Source organism: Moschus berezovskii, chromosome 9 (assembly GCF_049115385.1).
Source record: "Moschus berezovskii isolate FMDL1 chromosome 9, NW_MosBer_1.0, whole genome shotgun sequence".
NCBI lineage: Eukaryota > Metazoa > Chordata > Mammalia > Artiodactyla > Moschidae > Moschus > Moschus berezovskii.
Window position 1 is genome coordinate 74,497,906 of NC_142468.1, and position 20,121 is coordinate 74,518,026.

Genomic DNA, 20,121 nt, shown 5'->3' on the forward strand with positions numbered 1-20,121 from the left:
ATGAAGGAGACCCAGGTTTAATCCCTGTGTGGGGAAGATCCCCTGCAGAAGGGAATGGCAACCCACTCCAGTATTCTTGCCTGGAGAATCCCATGGACAGATGAACCTGGTGGGCTACAGTCCATGAGGTCACAAAGAGTCAGACATGACTGCGAGACAAACACTTTCACTTTCTTTAACTCAGGATTAGCTAAACTGACATCATACATATTCTCCAAAACCCTTCACTTGACTCTAACATAGCAGCAATAAATATCATTTAAAAATTCAAATCATACCATTTTTCCTTCTTAAAGCCTTCCAAATGCTTTCTCCTGCATCTAGAATAAAAACCAAACTCTTGACCGTAGTTTACAAGGCTGCATTACATCTGACACTTACCATTCTCTAAGCTCATTTCATCTTGCACTACTTCCTCCTTGAACACCATTCCTGAGCCACTAGCCTTCTACCTGCTCCTCAAATACATGGAGGTCTTTTTTGTCTTCATCTTCTCATGGCCTTCTGTGTGTCTCTCTGTGCCTTTCCTTTTCTTAAAAGGCCAATCACCACTGGATTTAGGGTTTACCTTAAACCCAAGATAATTTCACATCAAAATCATTCATTACATCTGGAAAGACCCTATTTCCAAACAAAGTCCCATTCACAGGTTCCCAGGGTTAGGACTTGAATATATCTTTTCAGGGAACACAATGCACCTCATCACAAGGCTAATGAAAGGTTCCTACTATGCCTGCTTCTTCTGAGTCAGGATCCTTTGGAGATCAGAACCTGGGACTGACTAGTAGGACCCTGACTAAATGCTACATTCCACAAGAAATATAGACATTTTCAGGTTATGCAGAAAGGAGGATTTTTACATTCCCTGAACTATTAGAGGCACGAGAGTTGAGATATGGACAATAATTAACTGAAAGTTTGTAGAATCCAGAATTAGAAATTTATGTGATTGCAAAGTTTCCAATGCATCCCTCAGAGTACACTGGGTGGCTGAGTGCTTAACAATACTTTTGTTGTTTAGTCATTCAGTTGTATCTGACTCTTTGTGACCCCATGGATGGTAGCCCACCAGGATCCTCTTCCATAGGACTTCCCAGTCAAGAATACTGAAGTGGGTTGCCAATTCCTTCTCCAGGGGACCTTCTTCACCCAGGGACAGAATCTGTGTCTCCTGCTTGGCAGAGGGATTCTTTACCCCTGACCCTCTGGGAAGCCCCCTAACAATATGTGACAATGTGGTAAACTATCTGGATTTGTAAGTTGGATTTTTGACAATTTAAGAGCTGAAAGGAGAAATTACCTTTGGAGTTGTGTTAAAATTTAAGCGATTCTTGCCACAAAGCATCCATGTTGCTTTTGGAAAGCAGTTTTGGAACACTCAGACTTATTGGAGAAAGTTGCTATTGGAGGATTTTAAAGCAAAACATTATAGGAGAAGCTCAGAACTTCCTGTGAAAATGTGAGTTACCCTTCCTACCCCTTGCTCTTAAAGAAGCTATCCAAGGGGAAGAAGAAAAGGAATGTTCAGGGTTAGGAATAAGGGCATACATCCAGCCATATAGGTACACATCAGCTCCTCAAGTTCAGGTTTCTAACTTCCAAATCCCCCTGACTATGGGATAAGTGACTTCCTCACTTTGGATTAGAGAACACACTAGAAAAAAATCCCTGGGCCTTAAATCTGAACCATGACTATTGAATTTTTATCCAATTGGGAAGCCAGGTCCTAAACAAGAGATCAGTAATATCTCACATATTTGCCCCCAGAATCTAGCAACCACTTCCCTGCTGCTTCCCTGGTGGCTCAGACAGTAAAGAATCTGCCTGCAATGCAGGAGGCCTGGGTTTGATCCCTGGGTTGGGAAGATCCCTGGAGAAGGGACTAGCAACCCACTCCAGTATTCTTGCCTGGAGAATTCCATGGACAGAGGAGCCTGGTAGGCTATGGTCCATGGGGTTATGAAGAGTTGGACACGACTGAGTGACTATTTATAATTATTATCTAGTAACCACTAAAGTAACCGCTTTAATATCCACAGCACCCCTTAGGGGTGGAGACTAAGAAGAGAAACACCTCCATATGTTCCAGTTCTGGTGAACATGGGCACTGTTTGGTGGAATGTGCTTGTAAGAAGAGGAGGGCATAGCAACTCACACCAGAATTTTTGCCTGGAAAATCCCCGTGAACAGATGAGCCTGGCAGGCTATAATCCATAGCATCACAAAGAGTCAGACACAAGTGAGCAACTTAGCATGCACACTTGTTAGAACTGTCCTCCAGAAATTAAGATCCAGAGATGAGAGAAAGGTCTCAGTGTCAAGCTCTCCTGACCCCATAAACGAAAAATCTTGGTAGATACCACGCCCCTAGCTTCCCTCCTTGGCTAGCCTCCACCCTGGTATTAAAATAGTTGGAGGAGTCTCCATAGTCATGAGGCTCCAATGGTCAGCCCTGACTTAAGGATGAACAAATGTGGTCAAAGTCCTACACTGAGAATCCTGCCTGCTTTATGGTAACTCTAAAACCCCTGTACTACTGAATTTGAACTATAGAGAGTGGGGTGGGATGGTGCTACGTAACTAGACCCAGAAATCCAATAGGCATTATCAGCAATGGAGCTTTAGAGGAAAACTTCCAGCAACAATTTAGGAAATTGATAACTAGCCTATGAGTCGGAGGTTGTTCAACTACTTTAAGTAAAACACTGCTGTACTATGTACTGTAATACCGCTGTATTTAAGTAAATACTATATTTAATACCATATTTAACACTGTATTTAAGTAAAATACTGCTGTACTGTAAAATACCTTCTGACCCCAACTGACCACTTCCCAACCCCAGCATCAGCCACCCTTCCCTCAGAAATCATGTAGGAAAACATAAAGAGACTGCAAATATTTTTCTTGAGGAAATACAAAATGAGAAGGAGACTGTAGTCACCAAAAGTCTTAGAAAGGGAGAGCTGTCTTTAATAGAAAAATTCTTTGAAAAACACCAGTTCAAAAGGACATATGCACCCAATGTTCACTGCACCATTGTTTATGAAAGCCAAGAGATGAAAGCAATCCAAGCATCCACCGAGAGATGAATGAATAAAGAAGATGTGGTATATGTATACAATGGAATATTGCTAAGCCATAAAAGAATGAAATTTTGTCATTGTGACAACATGGATGGACCTGGAGGGAACAATACCAGTGAAATAATTCATACAGGGAGAGAATAAAACTGCATCTCTTCAGTGACATGTAAAATCTAAAAAATAAAACATCTGAACAATTGTAACATAAGAGAAACAGACTGACAGAAACAGAGAACAAATCAGTCATTACCAGAGGTGGGAGGGGTGGAAAAATGAGGGGATAAGAGGTAAAAACTACTAGGTATAAAATAAGTAAGTTACAAGGATGCAATATACAACACTGAGAATATAGTCCATACAATAACTGTATATGGAGTATAATAATATGATACACACTGGAAACTAATAAAACATTGTAAATCAACTATACTTCAATGCTAAAATTCTTTGATAATCGTTTGGGAGTCGTAACTGACACCTGAGGGATACAGATTTTGGTGGATTAGCTGCAGATGGCAAGATGGTTTTATTGGTCACTCAACAGGAGGAGGAGGAAGAGGAGAGAGGCAAGTTATGAGGTGGGATGAAAGCAACAAATGCAAGCTCTTTGCTAGGCCAGTCACTTGGGAGCAGGAGGAGGTTTTAACAAGCATTAAAACTCAATGGGAAAAATATTTTCAAATAATGTGACCGACAAGGGGTTAATATCCAAAATATATAAACAACTCATACTACTCAACATTAAAAAAAAAAAAAACAACTACAACCCAATCACAAAATGGGCAGAAGATCTGAATAGACGTTTTCTGAAGAAAGACACACAGATGGCTAACAATCACAGGAAAAGATGCTCAACATCACTGATTACTAAAGAAAGACAAATCCTGCTTCCCATTCCTTCCCTAATATATCCTCTCTTAACATATTGGACTTCTTTATATGTTGAGCTGAAAACTACATTGAAGTCAAGGGCCTAAGTTTCATTTATAAATATTTAGAAGTGAGTCCTTTGTGTTTGGTCATGATATTCATTGAATAAATGAACAAATGATTTTATCCTTATTTTAAAGATGAGGAAAATAAGGTTTAGAATGGTTAAGTCACTTCTAAGGACACACACTAGTAAGCTACAGAGGTAAGTTACCAACTCAAAAGTATGCCGAGCCATTCCTTTGTTTTTTCCTATCACTACTACAATCTTTCCCTACAATGTACACATTGTGTCCCTGTTCAAATCTCGGCTATTCAATGAACTCTTCCGGATGACTTTTATTCACAGTAATTTCTCCCTTTTTTATATGGAAGTTTCCTGAAATAGCTCTCATGGTAAATGGGGGAGGTGATGAGACAAGGTATGTGACCTTCGACAACCGCCCATCCACTGGTAATTCACACTCCATATCTCTCAGGTTGTTGGTGCAAAGGCCTATCTATTTTTGCAGGTAATGCACCTTTCATTGGTTGCCAACCTCAGGTAATAGTCTTTCATGAGCTTTACATCTCTCCTAAAGACTTATATGGCTGGTGATGGATGCAATTGTTTCCTTAATTTGACTGAGCTGAGCTTCCAAGAGAAGCTGCAGAAGCAAGCAAGTCTGGACAATCCACATCCCCACCCTGGGATCAGCGCTCAGGACACATAAAGCTCTTCCTCTCTGCTTGTGTTGGAAGTTAAGGGCTTCAACTTTCCCAAATGTGACTCTTCCAAGGTTGCTTCCTGAGAAGCAAAAGCTTTTTCCTATTATCCATTTCCCCATGTTACATCAAAAATAGAGACTTTTCATTGGCCCAATGTCTCCCTTTTTAAATAGAGGCGCATATAACAATATCAGAAATAACAATTTTTGTTTGCAATGGCTCTTGAAAAGTAATGTAAAAAGATACTCACAGGTGAAAAACGTGCTTGTTACTTGTTCTCATTTCCTCCCTCTTAAGCTGAGATAGTTACAATCAGAACCTGCAAAAATCACAACAAATTCTCCTCTGATGTCTTTTGTACTTAAAATCTTCAATAGATACTCAAACATCTTAGTTAGTAATAATGTGCCACCCTAGTTTGCAACTACACTACAACACGTAGTCCTTGATTGTGCCTACACAGTGTTGGGATAGCTACAATTTGGGAGACAGCAGTGAATTAAAAGGACTACCTGTGTTCAAATCCCACTGCCATCATTTATCAGCTGTGCGGAATTCAGCTCCTTAACGTCTCGGTCTCATTTTCCTCTTCTTACAATGGGATACTTTTACTTCATAAAGTTGTATTTAAAATAAAAATAGTAACTAATAAATGTAATAGTTATTTGGGGTTTATTATGCACCGGGCATTCCATTGAGCACTTTACATCCATTTCATCTGTCAAATCTGAAGAAACTAACACTCTGACCACAGGTCTTCGGACATTGCAGACGACCCGAAATACACAAAGAAGCGGAAAGAGTCCGCTGCTAGCAGGATGTCAGCAGAGCCGAGAGAGAAGCCCAGGTCCCTGACCCCTGCGCTACGGTCTGACGACGTGCAGAGTACCCTGGCCAGTGAAGGCACAGAAAGTTCTGGCATACGGCGTTTCACCACCGGCCCTTTTCTCTCGCATTAGAGAGGACTAGAAGAGTGGGCTTTGAACACGGGCTCAGCAGCTTCCAGGAGAGCCTTGAGCCCACCGGTCAAGGCTATGTGGTTTTCCTAGTCAAGCACTGAACTGAAACGGAAAATACACCCTTCTTAATAACTCTTCTCTTCCCCCGACAACTGCAGTGCCGGGTGAGCAGCGCCGAGGCTGGAAACATCCCTGGAGCCGCATTTCACGCTGAAGCCTTCCCGGCAAGCCCAAGCGACTGCGGCCCTGGGCCGGCGGGGAGCCTGTTTCCAGTCGGACCGTGTCCCGAGGCGCTCCCGAGTCCCGCGCGTGCGCACTCAGCCCATCGCCGCGCCGGCCCGGAGGACGTGCGCACGCTGCCTGTGCGGCTCCTGGCCCCGAGATGCGCGGCTCCCGGGCCCGTGCCAGCTGCAGGTGCGTGAGGAAGATTTCAGGAATTCAGGTGTGAGGTGGAGCGACCCACGGGAAAGGTCGGGCCTGCCTCAGTCCCTCCAAGGTGCCCGGGGACCCAGAACGGGGGAGCCAGGAACTCAGCTCATTTGATTTTCTCGTTTCCCCAACTCCTGACTTCGTCTCCTGGGGAGCAGGAATCTCTGAAAGGAAAATGCAAAAAGCATACTTTCCCGTGCAGTGAATCGTATCACATGTGGCATTCCCTCCCTTCGTCCCACCGTGGCCAAAGCAGTTTTCACCCTTGCCTTGCCTTTTCTGCTGTGGGGTTTTGCAGTCTCTGGACTCTCGTTCGACTCCTGGGTGCTTACTGGTTGTGGATGACTAAGGCGAGGGCCGGTTGTGAGGGCCCTGTGTCCTGTGCAACCCCCACCCCATTCCCACCCCCCCCCCCAGGAGGAAGAGGTGATGGTTCAAGGGCAAGAGCGTGGGCCAAGGGAAGTAGAGCAGAAGCTGCAAAGAGGGAAAGGCCGTGATAAATGTCGCCAAAGATTATTCCCTAACTGAAAGTTCTCCAAGTTTTTCCCAGTCCTTGTGTTTCTTGTTCAATGATTTTTATGATGTCCTCACTTCCTTTTAATGGTAGTGTTTGAGACTGGAAAGCGAGTATGCTTTCAGCCTTAAAGTTTCGTTGGGATTTTTTGAGATCAGTTTTTTCAGTCTTCCAACTGTAAGAGTGTTTTTGCTGTTGTCAGGATAATCTTGGGGTTGAACCATTGAGATTTGCCGTTTTTTATTTTTACTTGAGCGTAGGAAAAATTACACAATGTTGGTTTGTTTTTTTAAATATTACCAACAACAATAACAAAAATCAGTTGAGAACACACGATCCTGCTGAAGTGGGATTTGGAGTTCTATCAAATTAACGTGCGTGTGCTTAAGTACATGTGGGACTGCACTTGGAGCTTGGGGATCCCTGAGCTGTCACTTATAAATAGCAGATGAGATCACTGCTTGCCACCAGTGATTCTAACAGTATAGAGCTTCCAGTCAGTGCTTTCCCACATGGTGTGGACGCAAGTGACAATAGTATCCAGTCTTAGGACTAGTGTTAGATGATAATCCGTGGTCTGTTTTTGGCACGGTAACTATAGGTAGTCAATTCCTGTTATAATCAGAAATGGTTGTCATGTGTGTAGTTCTAGTGTGGCATTTTTTGCCAGTGTTCCAAAGAAACTATTAAAGGAAAGAAGAAACACACAATAGGAGTGGAGGAACCTGGCTTCAGGCCAAAATACTACATGTGATGTTTCAGGCCCAACGGTAGACAATTGCATGGCTTTGCCTGGCTGGCCTCATCAGGGGAAGCTGCTCTCACAACACTAGACTTGTGCATGGGCACTGCACTGCAGTTTTGTGGAGGGCTTGCAGTCAAGGACGAACCAGTTCCCTCCCGCTAGCCATGCTCATACTCTTCTGCATTCCTGGTTCAGGTACCTACATTCTGAGGCCCAAGTACTTTCCAATTGCCTCCACCAATACCTCCCTTATTGCAAAGGGAGGGAATGTGGAAGGGGCACCCTTGACTGAGGTACTTTTCTCCATTTTGACTCAAGATCTTTCTACTTATAGCCCTTCCTTCCTCCCCTGGCTCTCAGGTCCATAAAGAGCCAGTACCCTTTTTTTCCAGTCTCCTCCCCTGGGATATGACTGTGTGCACTGTTCTGTTTAATTGACCACTGGGTAACCAGTACTTTTATAGCCTCTTGCTTGGACTGTTGCATAAGTGAATAAAGATTTGATAATTACTTGCAGTTTGGCTCATTGTCCTAATTGACACTTCAATACCTGATTACCTGACAGGAATTAAATTTCCAAATTTGGGGCAATTCACCTAATTGTAATCTTCATAACTGCTGCTGTGTTAGCACTTTAGGGATTTGGAGGCTGTTCACCTGTAATTTCACGAACTCAGTGTTGTGAAAATGCATACTAATAGTATCAACAGCTGATTGTTGCTAACATGGATATCTGGGTTATAGGGTGTATTTTATAAATTAATAGAGTGGCTTGCAGTCAGACTGTTTTGTGTGCCATATTACCTTTGACTTCTAATTAAATTTTTTTTATAATATTTTAGGGTTATTTGGGTCAACTGAAGAAAATTAGTAATCCTTAGAATTCCTGTCTTGTCCTATGGGCCCCAGTCTTACCTAATGGATTACTTGGCCACTTTTGGATAAAGTGATTGATTTGTTGTGGGTTCCTCTGTCTCCTGTGTGAAGAAATATGCAAGAGAACAGGTTTCACAAAGTTTATCTCTTCCTATAGAAGTTTCACAAAACACTGTCCTTACCGTATGTTATGCAATCTGATATTTTCTAATCTATTTTATTAAACAAAAATGCAGATCATGACCCATTAATTTTATTTCACAATCTATTAATGGATAGTGACTTGGAGATTGAAGGACACTATGATAAAACAACTAGTAGAAGATAATTTGCTCAATAAATGATTTTTTTTTTCCTATTTTTAAATCAGATTGCTGAAGAGCACTACAGTGGGTGTGTTTGAGATTTTGTGTTTAAAGTGTTTTCTAGACATCTTAAGTGGCTTCCCTGGTGGCTCAGACGGTAAAGCGTCTGCCTACAATGCGGGGGACCTGGGTTCAATCCCGGGGTCAGGAAGATCCTCTGGAGAAGGAAATGGCAACCCACTCCAGTACTCTTGCCTGGAGAATCCCAAGGACAGGTGAGCCTGGTGGGCTGCCGTCTATGGGGTCCCATAGAGGCACGTGTCCCATAGAGGCATATTAGGGGAAGTGTTTTTATCTTTTTAACAACTCTGAAGACCAAAATGACCTTTTAATTATATTGCCTGAAAGTGAACTGTACTCAACCTTCAATTAACGAGCCATAGATAAATATGTAAGTAGCCACTTTGTCAACCTTATTGCCTCTATACTTGTCTTTTAGGACTTTTACAACAAAGTGGAAAGGAGAAATAAAAAGAACTATATATTTAGTGCGTTTATCTATTAGTTAGAAACCCTAAAAATATTAAGTAGATTAAGTTTTTAAGTTTGATTAGTGTTGAGCTAAATAATACCTTACATTTACATACTGCTTTGGTTTTCCAGCACCTTCAGATGCAGCATCTCCATTGATTCTCACAACACCTTGATGTGGTAGGCAGGTCGGGAGGCACTTTGCCTGACTTACAGCTGGGGAATCTATATATGTCCTTCTCCTTGACACCAAGATCATATAGTAGCAAATCCAGAACTAAAATTCAGGTTTCCTGGAACATTTTCTTCCAGTTATCTGTGTTATCTTTGTTGGTCCAAAGAAGTAATTTAGAGTAAATATTACTAAGGATGTGGCTAAGAATTTTGATAACTGAAACATTCCATTCTCAGATCATATCAAAGGAGTGCTATAATTGAATGCAGATATGTCTTGTTTAAGTATTATATTTCTTACAGTTTTTACCTTTCTAGTCCCAATTTTTGAAAATGGCAAATCTACTTAATAGTGAACTAAGAAAATTTGAATTAAAAGGTCTATTTAATGTTAAGAAATCCAACTCAGTCCCTTTAATGTATTATCTCAACTAATTAGAAATACAGCTTAAAATTATATACATTTTAAAGTATTTCTTTTGAAGACTCCTTATTTCTTCATATGTGTGAAATTAGTTTAATGATTCTAAAGTATCTAAAATGGATATTGCTGCTGCTGCTACTGCTAAGTCACTTCAGTCGTGTCCGACTCTGTACGACCCCATAGATGGAAGCCCACCAGGCTCCCCCACCCCTGGGATTCTCCAGGCAAGAACACTGGAGTGGGTTGCCATTTCCTTCTCCAATGCGTGAAAGTGAAGCCACTCAGTCGTGTCCGACTGTTAGCGACCCCATGGATTGTAGCCTATCAGGCTCCTCCATCCATGGTATTTTCTAGGCAACAGTACTGGAGTGGGGTGCCATTGCCTTCTCATTAAACACAGGAAAAGTTCAGGTTTCCTATTTCCTTTAATATCTTTAGCCAAAGGACATTTTAAATTATTTCTTTTCACATGAATAAGTAATTTTTAAATTAATACATTTTTATTTTTAATTTTTAGACGTCTGTGGAGTTTAAGAACACTATGGCGCTCATCAGAGTATATCACTGAAGAATATGATGGCTGAAAACAATTTTAAAATGCTAAAGATTCAGCAGTGTGTAGCAGCCAACAAGCTACCTAGAAACAGGCCGTATATTTGCAATATTTGCTTCAAGCATTTTGAAACACCATCAAAATTAGCTAGGCATTATCTCATTCATACTGGTCAGAAGCCATTTGAATGTGATGTGTGTCATAAAACCTTTAGGCAACTAGTTCACCTGGAAAGACATCAACTAACTCATAATCTGCCTTTTAAATGTAGTATTTGTCAACGCCACTTTAAGAATCTGAAGACATTTGTGAAGCACCAACAGCTTCACGATGAAACGTACCAGAATGATGTTAAACAGGTCAGAAGATTGTTGGAGGCCAAGCAAGAAAAATCAGTGTATGGAATGTATCATACTTTTACCCCAGAGGAGAGATGGGCATTACACCCATGCTCCAAGTCTGATCCTACATACAGCCCTTCAAAGAAAAAAAAGGATATTCATGCGTGTACAATCTGTGGCAAGGTGTTTCCATCACAATCAAAACTTGATAGGCATGCACTAATTCATACTGGTCAGAGGCCTTTTAAATGTGTCCTGTGCAGTAAGTCTTTTCGACAGTCAACTCACTTAAAAATCCACCAACTCACACATTCAGAAGAAAGACCTTTTCAGTGTTGTATTTGTCAAAAAGGATTTAAGATTCAAAGCAAACTTCTGAAGCATAAACAAATCCATACCAGGAATAAGACTTTTCAGACTCTTTCATTAAAGGTGAAGAGTTCAGAATCATGCTCCCTGCCTAATAAATTAAATGCAAAGCAGGATGGCTTTGAAAATGGTAATATAGGTGAATCTGAAGAGAATAATCAGCTTGATGTCCACTCTGTTTATATTGTCCCTTTTCAGTGTCCCAAGTGTGAAGAATGTTTTGAATCAGAGCAGATTCTCAATGGACACAGCTGTTTTCCTGCCAGAAGTGGCAAAATTCCAAGCAAGCTCAAAAGAAACTACAACTATAAAACCATTGTTAAAAAAATCTTGGCTAAGCTTAAACGTGCTGGGGGTAAGAAATTAGATAATTTTCGACCTGATAAAAAAGTATTTAAAAACACTTTCATGAAAAATTGTGATTTTATTTCTGGTGAGCAGAAGCCTGAACAAACCCAGAGAACATGTCTGAGTTCTCTTGGCAAGCATGGAACATATAAGACAGTTGGCAATAAAAAGAAAACATTGACTTTGCCATTTTCTCGGCAAAAGCACTGCCAGAGCCATAATATGGGGAAAAATGTGAAAGGTATTCTTACACCAGAAAACATGTTAACTGTGGATAATCCTGTGTGTAAAAAAGACATATCTATCTATGGTTCATCAGGTGAGGAATTCTTTGAAAACTGCCAAGTGCTCCAGTGTGGCTTTTCAGTTCCAAGTGGAAACATACATACTGGACATAAGATGTGTCCTTGTGACAAATGTGAGAAAGTGTTTCCTTCTGTATCTAAACTACAAAGACACTATTTAATTCATACTGGACAGAGGCCCTTCGGCTGTAATGTTTGTGGGAAATCTTTTAGACAGTCAGCTCACTTGAAAAGACATAAACTAACTCATATTGATAAGCTTCCCTATAGAAAATCTCTTTGCCAAGTAGAATTGGAAAATTTTAACAAACCTTTCATTCACCAGGGTGATAATGAGAGCTACAGTGCTTCCCAACAGTGTCAGACTCTTGGTTTTCAAAAATACAAGGTCTCAGAGTCAGATCAGATGTCAGAAATAAAAGTTAAGGCGGAATCAGAGGATTTCATTCTTGGTGCCCCCTGTAGAAACAGAGAGCCCTGTCTCTCTAGCACACTTCTGGAATCAGAGCAGAGCCATCATAGTCATCTTTGTAGTTATTCAGGGCGTGCCGAGAGGAATGATGGCCTTCTTTACCAATGCAGTGTTTGTTCTAAAAGTTTTAGATCCCCATCTAAACTGGAAAGACACTATCTAATTCATGCAGGACAGAAACCATTTGAATGCTCAGTTTGTGGCAAAACGTTCAGACAGGCTCCTCACTGGAAGAGACATCAACTTACTCACTTTAAGGAATGACCACAAGAGAAAATGGTTATCCTAAATTCAGTTATGAAACTGACAGAACCCCTGATACGTTTGTGGTGTCTCTGGTGACCTTGTTCTTTATCCTGTATCATTTAAAATGTATTTTTATCAAAAGGCCTGCATTAGATTTAATTATTTCATAAGCAGTTGCTTGTCCTGCATACTAAGAGGTAAGATACATAGACATTTAATACAGTGTTTTAGAAGCAGCCAGATTAATTTTTAGAGGGAAAAATGATTTGATGTCATAAAGCAAGCATTTATTTTAACATATACTTTGGCTGTATTAAAAATGTTATAAATCCATGGCATGGTACAAATAATTCAGCCTCATTTTTGAAGGAATTATTCCTTAAGACATGATCTCCTTTTATATATACTCAAAAGACAGGCAAAAATTGGTTTTTGGCTGCAGCAGATAGCATGACTAGATTTCATTTATGTCATAGATTTTAGGTCTATGGTTCAAATTCCATTGGAAAATTTTTTCTTATAAGCTAAAAAATATAAAGCCAGTAAAAGTGAAGGTAGATGAGAAAATAATAACATTATTTTCATTGGTCTTTTCAATGCTATTTATTCTTAGGACTCTGGTAACTTCACCTCCTACAGATTTTTTTTTTTTTTTTTTTGCTCAGCCTGCTGTTTTTCCCTCCAAAATTTAAAAGGAAGAAAGAGCCTAGTATGTACCTCTGTACATTTACCATCTTTACTCATTAAATATAGTGTTCAAGTGCCATAATCTTTTTGTTGATGTGAATGCAGTGTCATCTTTTCAGAGAAATGAATGTAATTCATCTACATGCTTTTTCATAATTGATAGCAGCAGACTTAAGGCTCACTTGTAGATTCCATCTCCACAAGACTTTTACATTTACTTCAGTAAACTTTAATACTTCTTTAATTGAGTGATTCTCTGACTTAACTAGTCTATTAAATTTAATCAAATGGCAGTGACTAGATCTAGTTTTTATTCCTGTTTGCAAGATTCTAATGCTAAACAGTGTTATTTTGATCATTAGTGAATTGTTATTTTAATTGGCAAAGTAATCTTATACAGAAATAAGATCTTTATGGAATTGAGAGTGTCATTCTAAACAGTTCTGTCATGATTTGGGAAATATTTAATCAAACTGTAAAAGAGTTATAATCACACATTGTCCTTCATATTTGCCATTTTAAATAAAAATCCTTCAGTCCAGTCACTCAGTCATGTCCGACTCTTTGCGACCCTGTGGACTGCAGCATGCCAGGCTTCCCTGTCCATCACCAACTCCCGGAGCTTGCTCAAACTCATGTCCGTTGAGTTGGTGATGTCATCCAACCATCTCATCCTCTATCATCCCCTTTTCCTCCTGCCTTCAATCTTTCCCAGCATCAGGGTCTTTTCCAGTGAGTCAGTTCTTTGCATCAGGTGGCCCAAGTATTGGAATTTCAGCATCAGTCCTTCCAAAGAATATTCAGGACTGATTTTCTTTAGGATGGACTGGTTTGATCTTGCAGTCCAAGGGACTCTCAAGAGTCTTCTTCAGCACCATAGTTCAAAAGCATCAATTCTTCAGCACTTGGCTTTCTTTATAGTCCCAACTCTCACATCCATACATGACTACTGGAAAAACTAGCCCTGACTAGTTGGACTTTTGTTGGCAAAGTAATGTCTCTGCTTTTTAATATGCTATCTAGGTTTGTCATAGCTTTTCTTCCAAGGAGCAACCATCTTTTAATTTCAGGGCTTCAGTCACCATCTGCAGTGACTGGAACCCCCCAAAATAAAGTCTGTCACCGTTTGCATATCTATTTGCCATGAAGCTAACCTAAAAATCCTTAGGAATGACACTTCCTAGTAATAAGAGAAAATAGCCATAATCTTTCTAAGGTGAAAAGAACAGGTAGGTATTTATCCTAGCATGTTCAGATATACTTGGTGACAGGCCCTCTATTAAAATGGACAAATGAGCAATTTTACATCCCACTGTAAGAACTGTCTTTGTGGGGTGGGGAGGAAAAGTTGGTCTGCTGCTTTTTACAAGTGAATTTTGAGAAACTTGGGTTTAATTCACAGAGGTTAAACATAACAGTGCAGATAAAATCCCAACAATTTACAAACATATAGGAGAGTCATGTTTTAAAGAGTAATTTCTTTTTTCCTGAGATATGTTCCTCAAGTGCAAGTAAGATGCTGGTTTATAGAATTTGCTTTACACAAGAACATTTCTGTTAGGTAAAAGCAAAGGACAACTAGTTCATGTTTTCCAAGAATAAAAGTTCAAGGTTTTTTCTTTAATACGTCTGAAATTATCTTTTTGGAGATTTCCCTAAGCTATTTATATAATTTTATTTGAACTTAATGATTTATATACTCCTTTCCCAGCCCTAACAGAGAATCCTAACAGTGTTGTGTTTGTATGATTATTAGATTTTGTTTGCCCAAGTGATACTACTATACATTTTTTTTTTGCCCACGCTTTTTTAAGCTGTTTCATATCGAAAGTTGGAATATTGTAAAAATTTTGTCAAAGATGTACTGTAGTGCTATTTGAAGTACCTGTAATGAAACACTTTTATTATCACTACACTCTTCTTGTGGGAACTTTTTAGGAATGAAAATAAACTGTATACATCATGATAAGAAGATTAAACAGATGTTAAATGATTTGCTGCATGCTCAAACTTATTATTGTTGAATCAATTACTTCGGTTTTCTGAAAAAAATAAAGTTTTAAATATCTTAAAAGTAGAAGGGTTTTTCATTTGGACCAGAGCAGGCTGTAGCATGATTATTTACTGAGATAGGTTTGACTGAGTTAGCGGAATTGTTATGTACTGCCATAGGGCTTATTAGGGGCTTCCCTGGTGGTGCAGTGGTAAAGAATCTGCCTGTCAATGCAGGAAATGTAAAAGACATGGGTTTGATCCCTGGGTTGGGAAGATCCCCTGGAGTAGTAAATGACAACCCACTCCAGTATCCTCTGGAAGATTCCATGGGCAGAGGAGCCTGGCAGGCTACAGTTCATGGGGTCACAGATGTGACTGAGCACACACATGGGGCCTGTTAGGAGAAAATGTATGTGGAAGGAAAGATGATGATTCTTGAAAAATTCAAATTTCAGAATATTTTTAAAATTTCAAATTACACAGTTTGGACTTTTTTTTAAAGGGGAAATCGTATAGAATAGAAACAAGGTACTGATAAGCAGACACTCCAGGGCCCATTCCAATCTACCTTTTCCACTGAACTTTCTAACATAGTTAATCGTTTGCTTCCTTCTTCATAATAAGTTTTTTTGATAGCTTCTTATCACTTGCAAAAGGATATGTTAACTCCCTTGCATGTCACATGTTATGCGTGACCATTTATCCTCCTCATTGGCCTCCCTCTCCGGATTTGTACTGAAGAAACAGTTATTTCCTCCAATACATATTCTTGTTATTCCTGATTCCATTGTACCTACGTAAGAACGGTGGCTGCGTGGTGCTGGAGTGGCGAGTGTCTGAGAGGAGATACCCCACGTCCAAGGTCAGAGAAACCCCAGTAAGACGGTAGGTACTGAGAGAGGGCATCAAAGGGCAGGCAGACTGAACCACAATCACAGAAAACTAACCACTCCAGTCACATGGACCACACCCTTGTCTAACTCAGTGAAACTATGAGCCATGCCGTGTAGAGCCACCCAGGAAGGACCAGTCATGGTGGGGACTTCTGACAGGATGTGGTCCACTGGAGAAGGGAATGGCAAACCACCTCCATATTCTTGCCTGAAAACCCCATGAACAGTATGAAAAGGCAAAAAGATAGGACACTGAAAGATGAACTTCCCAGGTCGGTAGGTGCCCAATATGCTACTGGAGACAGTGGAGAAATAACTCCAGAAAGAATGAAGAGACGGAGCCGAAGCAAAAACACCACCCAGCTGTGGATGTGACTGGTGATGGAAGCAAGATCCAATGCTATAAACAGCAATATTGCATAGGAACCTGGAATGTTAGGTCCATGAATCAAGGCAAATGGGAAGTGGTCAAACAGGAGATGGCAAATGTGAACATCAACATTTTAGGAATCAGCTAACTAAAATGGACTGGAATCAGTGAATTTGACTCAGATAACCATTATATATACTACCGTGGGCACTAATCCCTTAGAAGAAATGGAGTAGCCATCATGGTCAACAAGAGTCCAAAATGCAGTACTTGGATGCAATCTCAAAAATGACAGAATGATCTCTGTTAGTTTCCTAGGCAAACCATTCAATATCATGGTAATCAAAATCTTTGCCCCCACCAGTAATGCTGAAGAAGGTGAAGTTGAATGGTTCTATGAAGACCTACAAGACCTTTTGGAACTAACACCCCCAAAAAGTGTTCTTTTCATTATAGGGCACTGGAATGCAAAAGTAGGAAGTCAAGAAACACCTGGAGTAACAGGCAAAGTTGGCCTTGGAATATGGAATGAGTACAGAGGGGCAAAGGCTAATAGAGTTTTGCCAAGAGAACACACTGGTCATAGCAAACACCCTCTTCCAACCACTCAAGAGAAGACTCTACACGTGGACATCACCATGGTCAATACCGAAATCAGACTGATTATATTCTTTGCAGCCAAAGATGGAGAAGCTTTATACAGTCAGCAAAAACAAGACCGGGAGCTGACTATAGCTCAGATCATGAACTCCTTATTGCCAAATTCAGACTTAAATTGAAGAAAGTAGGGAAAACTACTAGACCATTCAGATATGACCTAAATCAAATCCCTTATGATTATACAGTGGAAGTAAGAAATAGATTTAAGGGACTAGATCTGATAGAGTGTCTGATGAACTATGGACAGAGGTTCATAACATTGTACAGGAGACAGGGATCAAGACCATCCCCAAGAAAAATGCAAAAGAGCAAAATGGCTGTCCAAAGAGGCCTTACAAATAGCTGTGAAAAAAAGAGAAGTGAAAAGCAGAGGAGAAAAGGAAAGATATACCCATTTGAATGCAGAGTTCCAAAGGATAGCAAGGAGAGATAAGAAAGCCTCCCTCAGTGATCAGTGCAAAGAAATAGAGGAAAAAAATAGAATGGGAAAGGCTAGAGATCTCTTCAAGAAAATGAGAGATACCAATGGAACATTTCATGCAAAGATGGGCTCAATAAAGGACAGAGATGGTATGGACCTAACAGAAGCAGAAGATATTAAGAAGAGGTGGCAAGAATACACAGAAGAGCTATACAAAAAAAGATCTTTAAAACCCAGATAATCACGATGGTGTGATCACTCACCTAGAGCCAGACATCCTGGAATGTGAGGTCAAGTGGGTCTTAGGAAGTATCACTACAAACAAAGCTCAACTGATGGAATTCCAGTTGAGCTATTTCAAATCCTGAAAGATGATGCTGTGAAAGTGCTGCACTCAAAATGCCAGCAAATCTGGAAAACTCAGCAGTGGGCACAGAACTGGAAAAGGTCAGTTTTCATTCCAAGCCCAAAGAAAGGCAATGCCAAAGAATGCTCAAACTACCGTACAATTGCACTCATCTCACACGCTAGTGAAGTAATGCTCAAAATTCTCCAAGCCAGGCTTCAACAATACCTGAACCATGAGCTTCCAGATGTTCAAGCCGGTTTTAGAAAAGGCAAAGGAACCAGAGATCAAATTGCCAACATTGAAAAAGCAAGAGAGTTCCACAAAAACATCTGCTTTATTGACTATGCCAAAGTGTTTGACTGTGTGGATTTCAAGAAACTGTGGAAAATTCTGAAAGACATAGGAATACCAGACCACCTGACCTGCCTCCTGAGAAATCTGTATGCAGCTCAGGAAGCAACAGTTAGAACTGGACATGTAAGAACAGACTGGTTCCAAATAGGAAAAGGAGTACGTCAAGGCTGTATATTGTCACCCTGCTTATTTAACTTATATGCAGAGTATATCATGAGAAACGCTGGGCTAGATGGAGCACACACATGCTGGAATCAAGATTTCTGGAAAAATATCAACAACCTCAGATATGCAGATGACACCACCCTTATGGCAGAAAGTGAAGAAGAACTAAAAAGCCACTTGATGAAAGTGAAAGAGGAGAGTGAAAAATTTGGCTTAAAGTTCAACATTCAGAAAACTGAAATAGTGGCATCCGGTCCCATCACTTCATGGCAAATAGATGGGGAAACACTGGCTGACTTTATGTTTTTGGGCTCCAAAATCACTGCAGATGGTGACTGCAGCCGTGAAATTAAAAGATGCTTACTTCTTGGAAGAAAAGCTATGACCAACCTAGACAGCATATTAAAATGCAGAGGCATTATTTTGCCAACAAAAGTCCATCTAGTCAGAGCTATAGTTTTTCCAGTAGTCATGTATGAATGTGAGAATTGGACTATAAAGAAAGCTGAGTGCTGAAGAATTGATGCTTTTGACCTGTGGCATTGGAGAAGACTCTTGAGAGTCCCTTGGACTACAAGGAGATCTAACCAGTCCATCTTAAAGGACATCAGTCCTGAATATTCATTGGAAGGACTGATGCTGAAGCTAAAACTCCAATATTTTGGCCACCTGATGTGAAGAACTGACTCATTTGACCTGACCTCAAAGACCCTGATGCTGGGAAAGATTGAAGGTGGAGGAGAAGAGGATAACAGAGCATGAGATGGGTGGATGGCATCACCAACTCAATGGACATGAGTTTGGGTAAACTCCAGGAGTTGGTGATGGACAGGGAGGCCTGGCATGCTGCAGTCCGTGGGGTCGCAAAGAGTTGGACATGACTGAGCGACTGAACTGAGTGAACTGATCTTACCTACATAGTATGAATTTAAATTAGATACAAACTTTCATCCTCTATTCAAAGAAGAGATTTAGTTGAGCCAGGTTTAATTTGTTTTTATTCCATCATTATGGAAGGAAACTAAAGTTTAATATGCAGAAATCAGATTTCAATTTATATTATGTAAGATAACCAATGATAATTGCACACATTTTTTAGGGGATAACACCATGTTTGAAGTCTGCCTGTCTTTTAAGAATCCTTTATTAGAAGTGATGTTGTCTAGGACTGTTTCATGCAGTTTCTGCTCTTCAGAGCAGTGAAAGGACACACTTAAGGGGTTCGAATTTCAGGGCTAACTGCTGGAATTCTCTTAGCCCTATTCCATTAGAGAAACAGAATTCTATTAGAGGAAAAAAAGAACTAAACTGAAAAAGAAAAGTGGTACAATGGTGTTATTAAACAACATGAACATGGAATATTTTACATCTGTATTGACTAACTTCTATTCATTCTTTGAAGTTTGAGCTTAAACACTGCTTCCTTTGGAAGGCTTTTTGATTTACCCTAGCATTCCATTTCCAGTGCTCCCACTGCTTTTTGTTCTTAACTATGTTAATTGTCCCTGTTGATTAGTGGTTTTCAAACTTTAGTGTGCACTGGAATCTTCTAGAGGGCTTGTTAAAAGGAGATTGATGAGCTGCACCCTCAGAGTTTCTGATTCAGTATTTGGGGCTGGGCCTGAAATTTTGCACTTACACAAGTTATGTTATTGCGGTACTGAAGCTATACTTTGAGAACCATTGAGTTAAACTGTTGTTAGCAATACATGTTTCTGGAAAGCAAGAGAAGGCCGGATTTTATGTTTTAAAAACATAGTATAAAGCAGTATCTGATGTTGTTACATTCTCAGATGTATACTGAATATATAAAGAAGGAAATTACAAGCTCTTATATTATCTGTAAATTTCTATTTTCATTTTGTTTTATAGACTTTATTTGTAATTAAAGTGTAATTAGATGCTTTATGCATT

At 40.0% G+C, this 20,121-nt stretch overlaps 1 protein-coding gene and 1 long non-coding RNA gene across 2 annotated transcripts in view; one reads left to right on the forward strand and one right to left on the reverse strand.

Moving 5' to 3' along the window:
- Nucleotides 1–5,580, reverse strand: part of LOC129562671 (uncharacterized) — a 143,540-nt gene extending 137,960 nt beyond the window's left edge. The window contains exons 1-2 of the long non-coding RNA XR_016038236.1: nucleotides 5,235–5,580; nucleotides 4,973–5,041 (exon numbers count right to left, since the gene is read on the reverse strand). This is a non-coding gene — a long non-coding RNA (uncharacterized LOC129562671). The remainder of the gene's footprint in view (nucleotides 1–4,972; nucleotides 5,042–5,234) is intronic.
- Nucleotides 5,581–5,995: 415 nt separating this feature from the next.
- Nucleotides 5,996–14,993, forward strand: ZNF770 (zinc finger protein 770). Its single transcript, XM_055436050.2, has 2 exons — nucleotides 5,996–6,095; nucleotides 10,197–14,993. The coding sequence occupies exon 2, from the start codon at nucleotides 10,253–10,255 to the stop codon at nucleotides 12,329–12,331; it is 2,079 nt and encodes a 692-aa protein (XP_055292025.2). The 5' UTR covers nucleotides 5,996–6,095; nucleotides 10,197–10,252; the 3' UTR covers nucleotides 12,332–14,993.
- The last annotated feature ends 5,128 nt before the right edge of the window (nucleotides 14,994–20,121 follow it).

Excerpts from the sequence above, each read along its gene's own strand:
- ZNF770 (XM_055436050.2), top strand. The coding sequence starts at position 10,253 with ATGATGGCTGAAAACAATTTTAAAATGCTAAAGATTCAGCAGTGTGTA.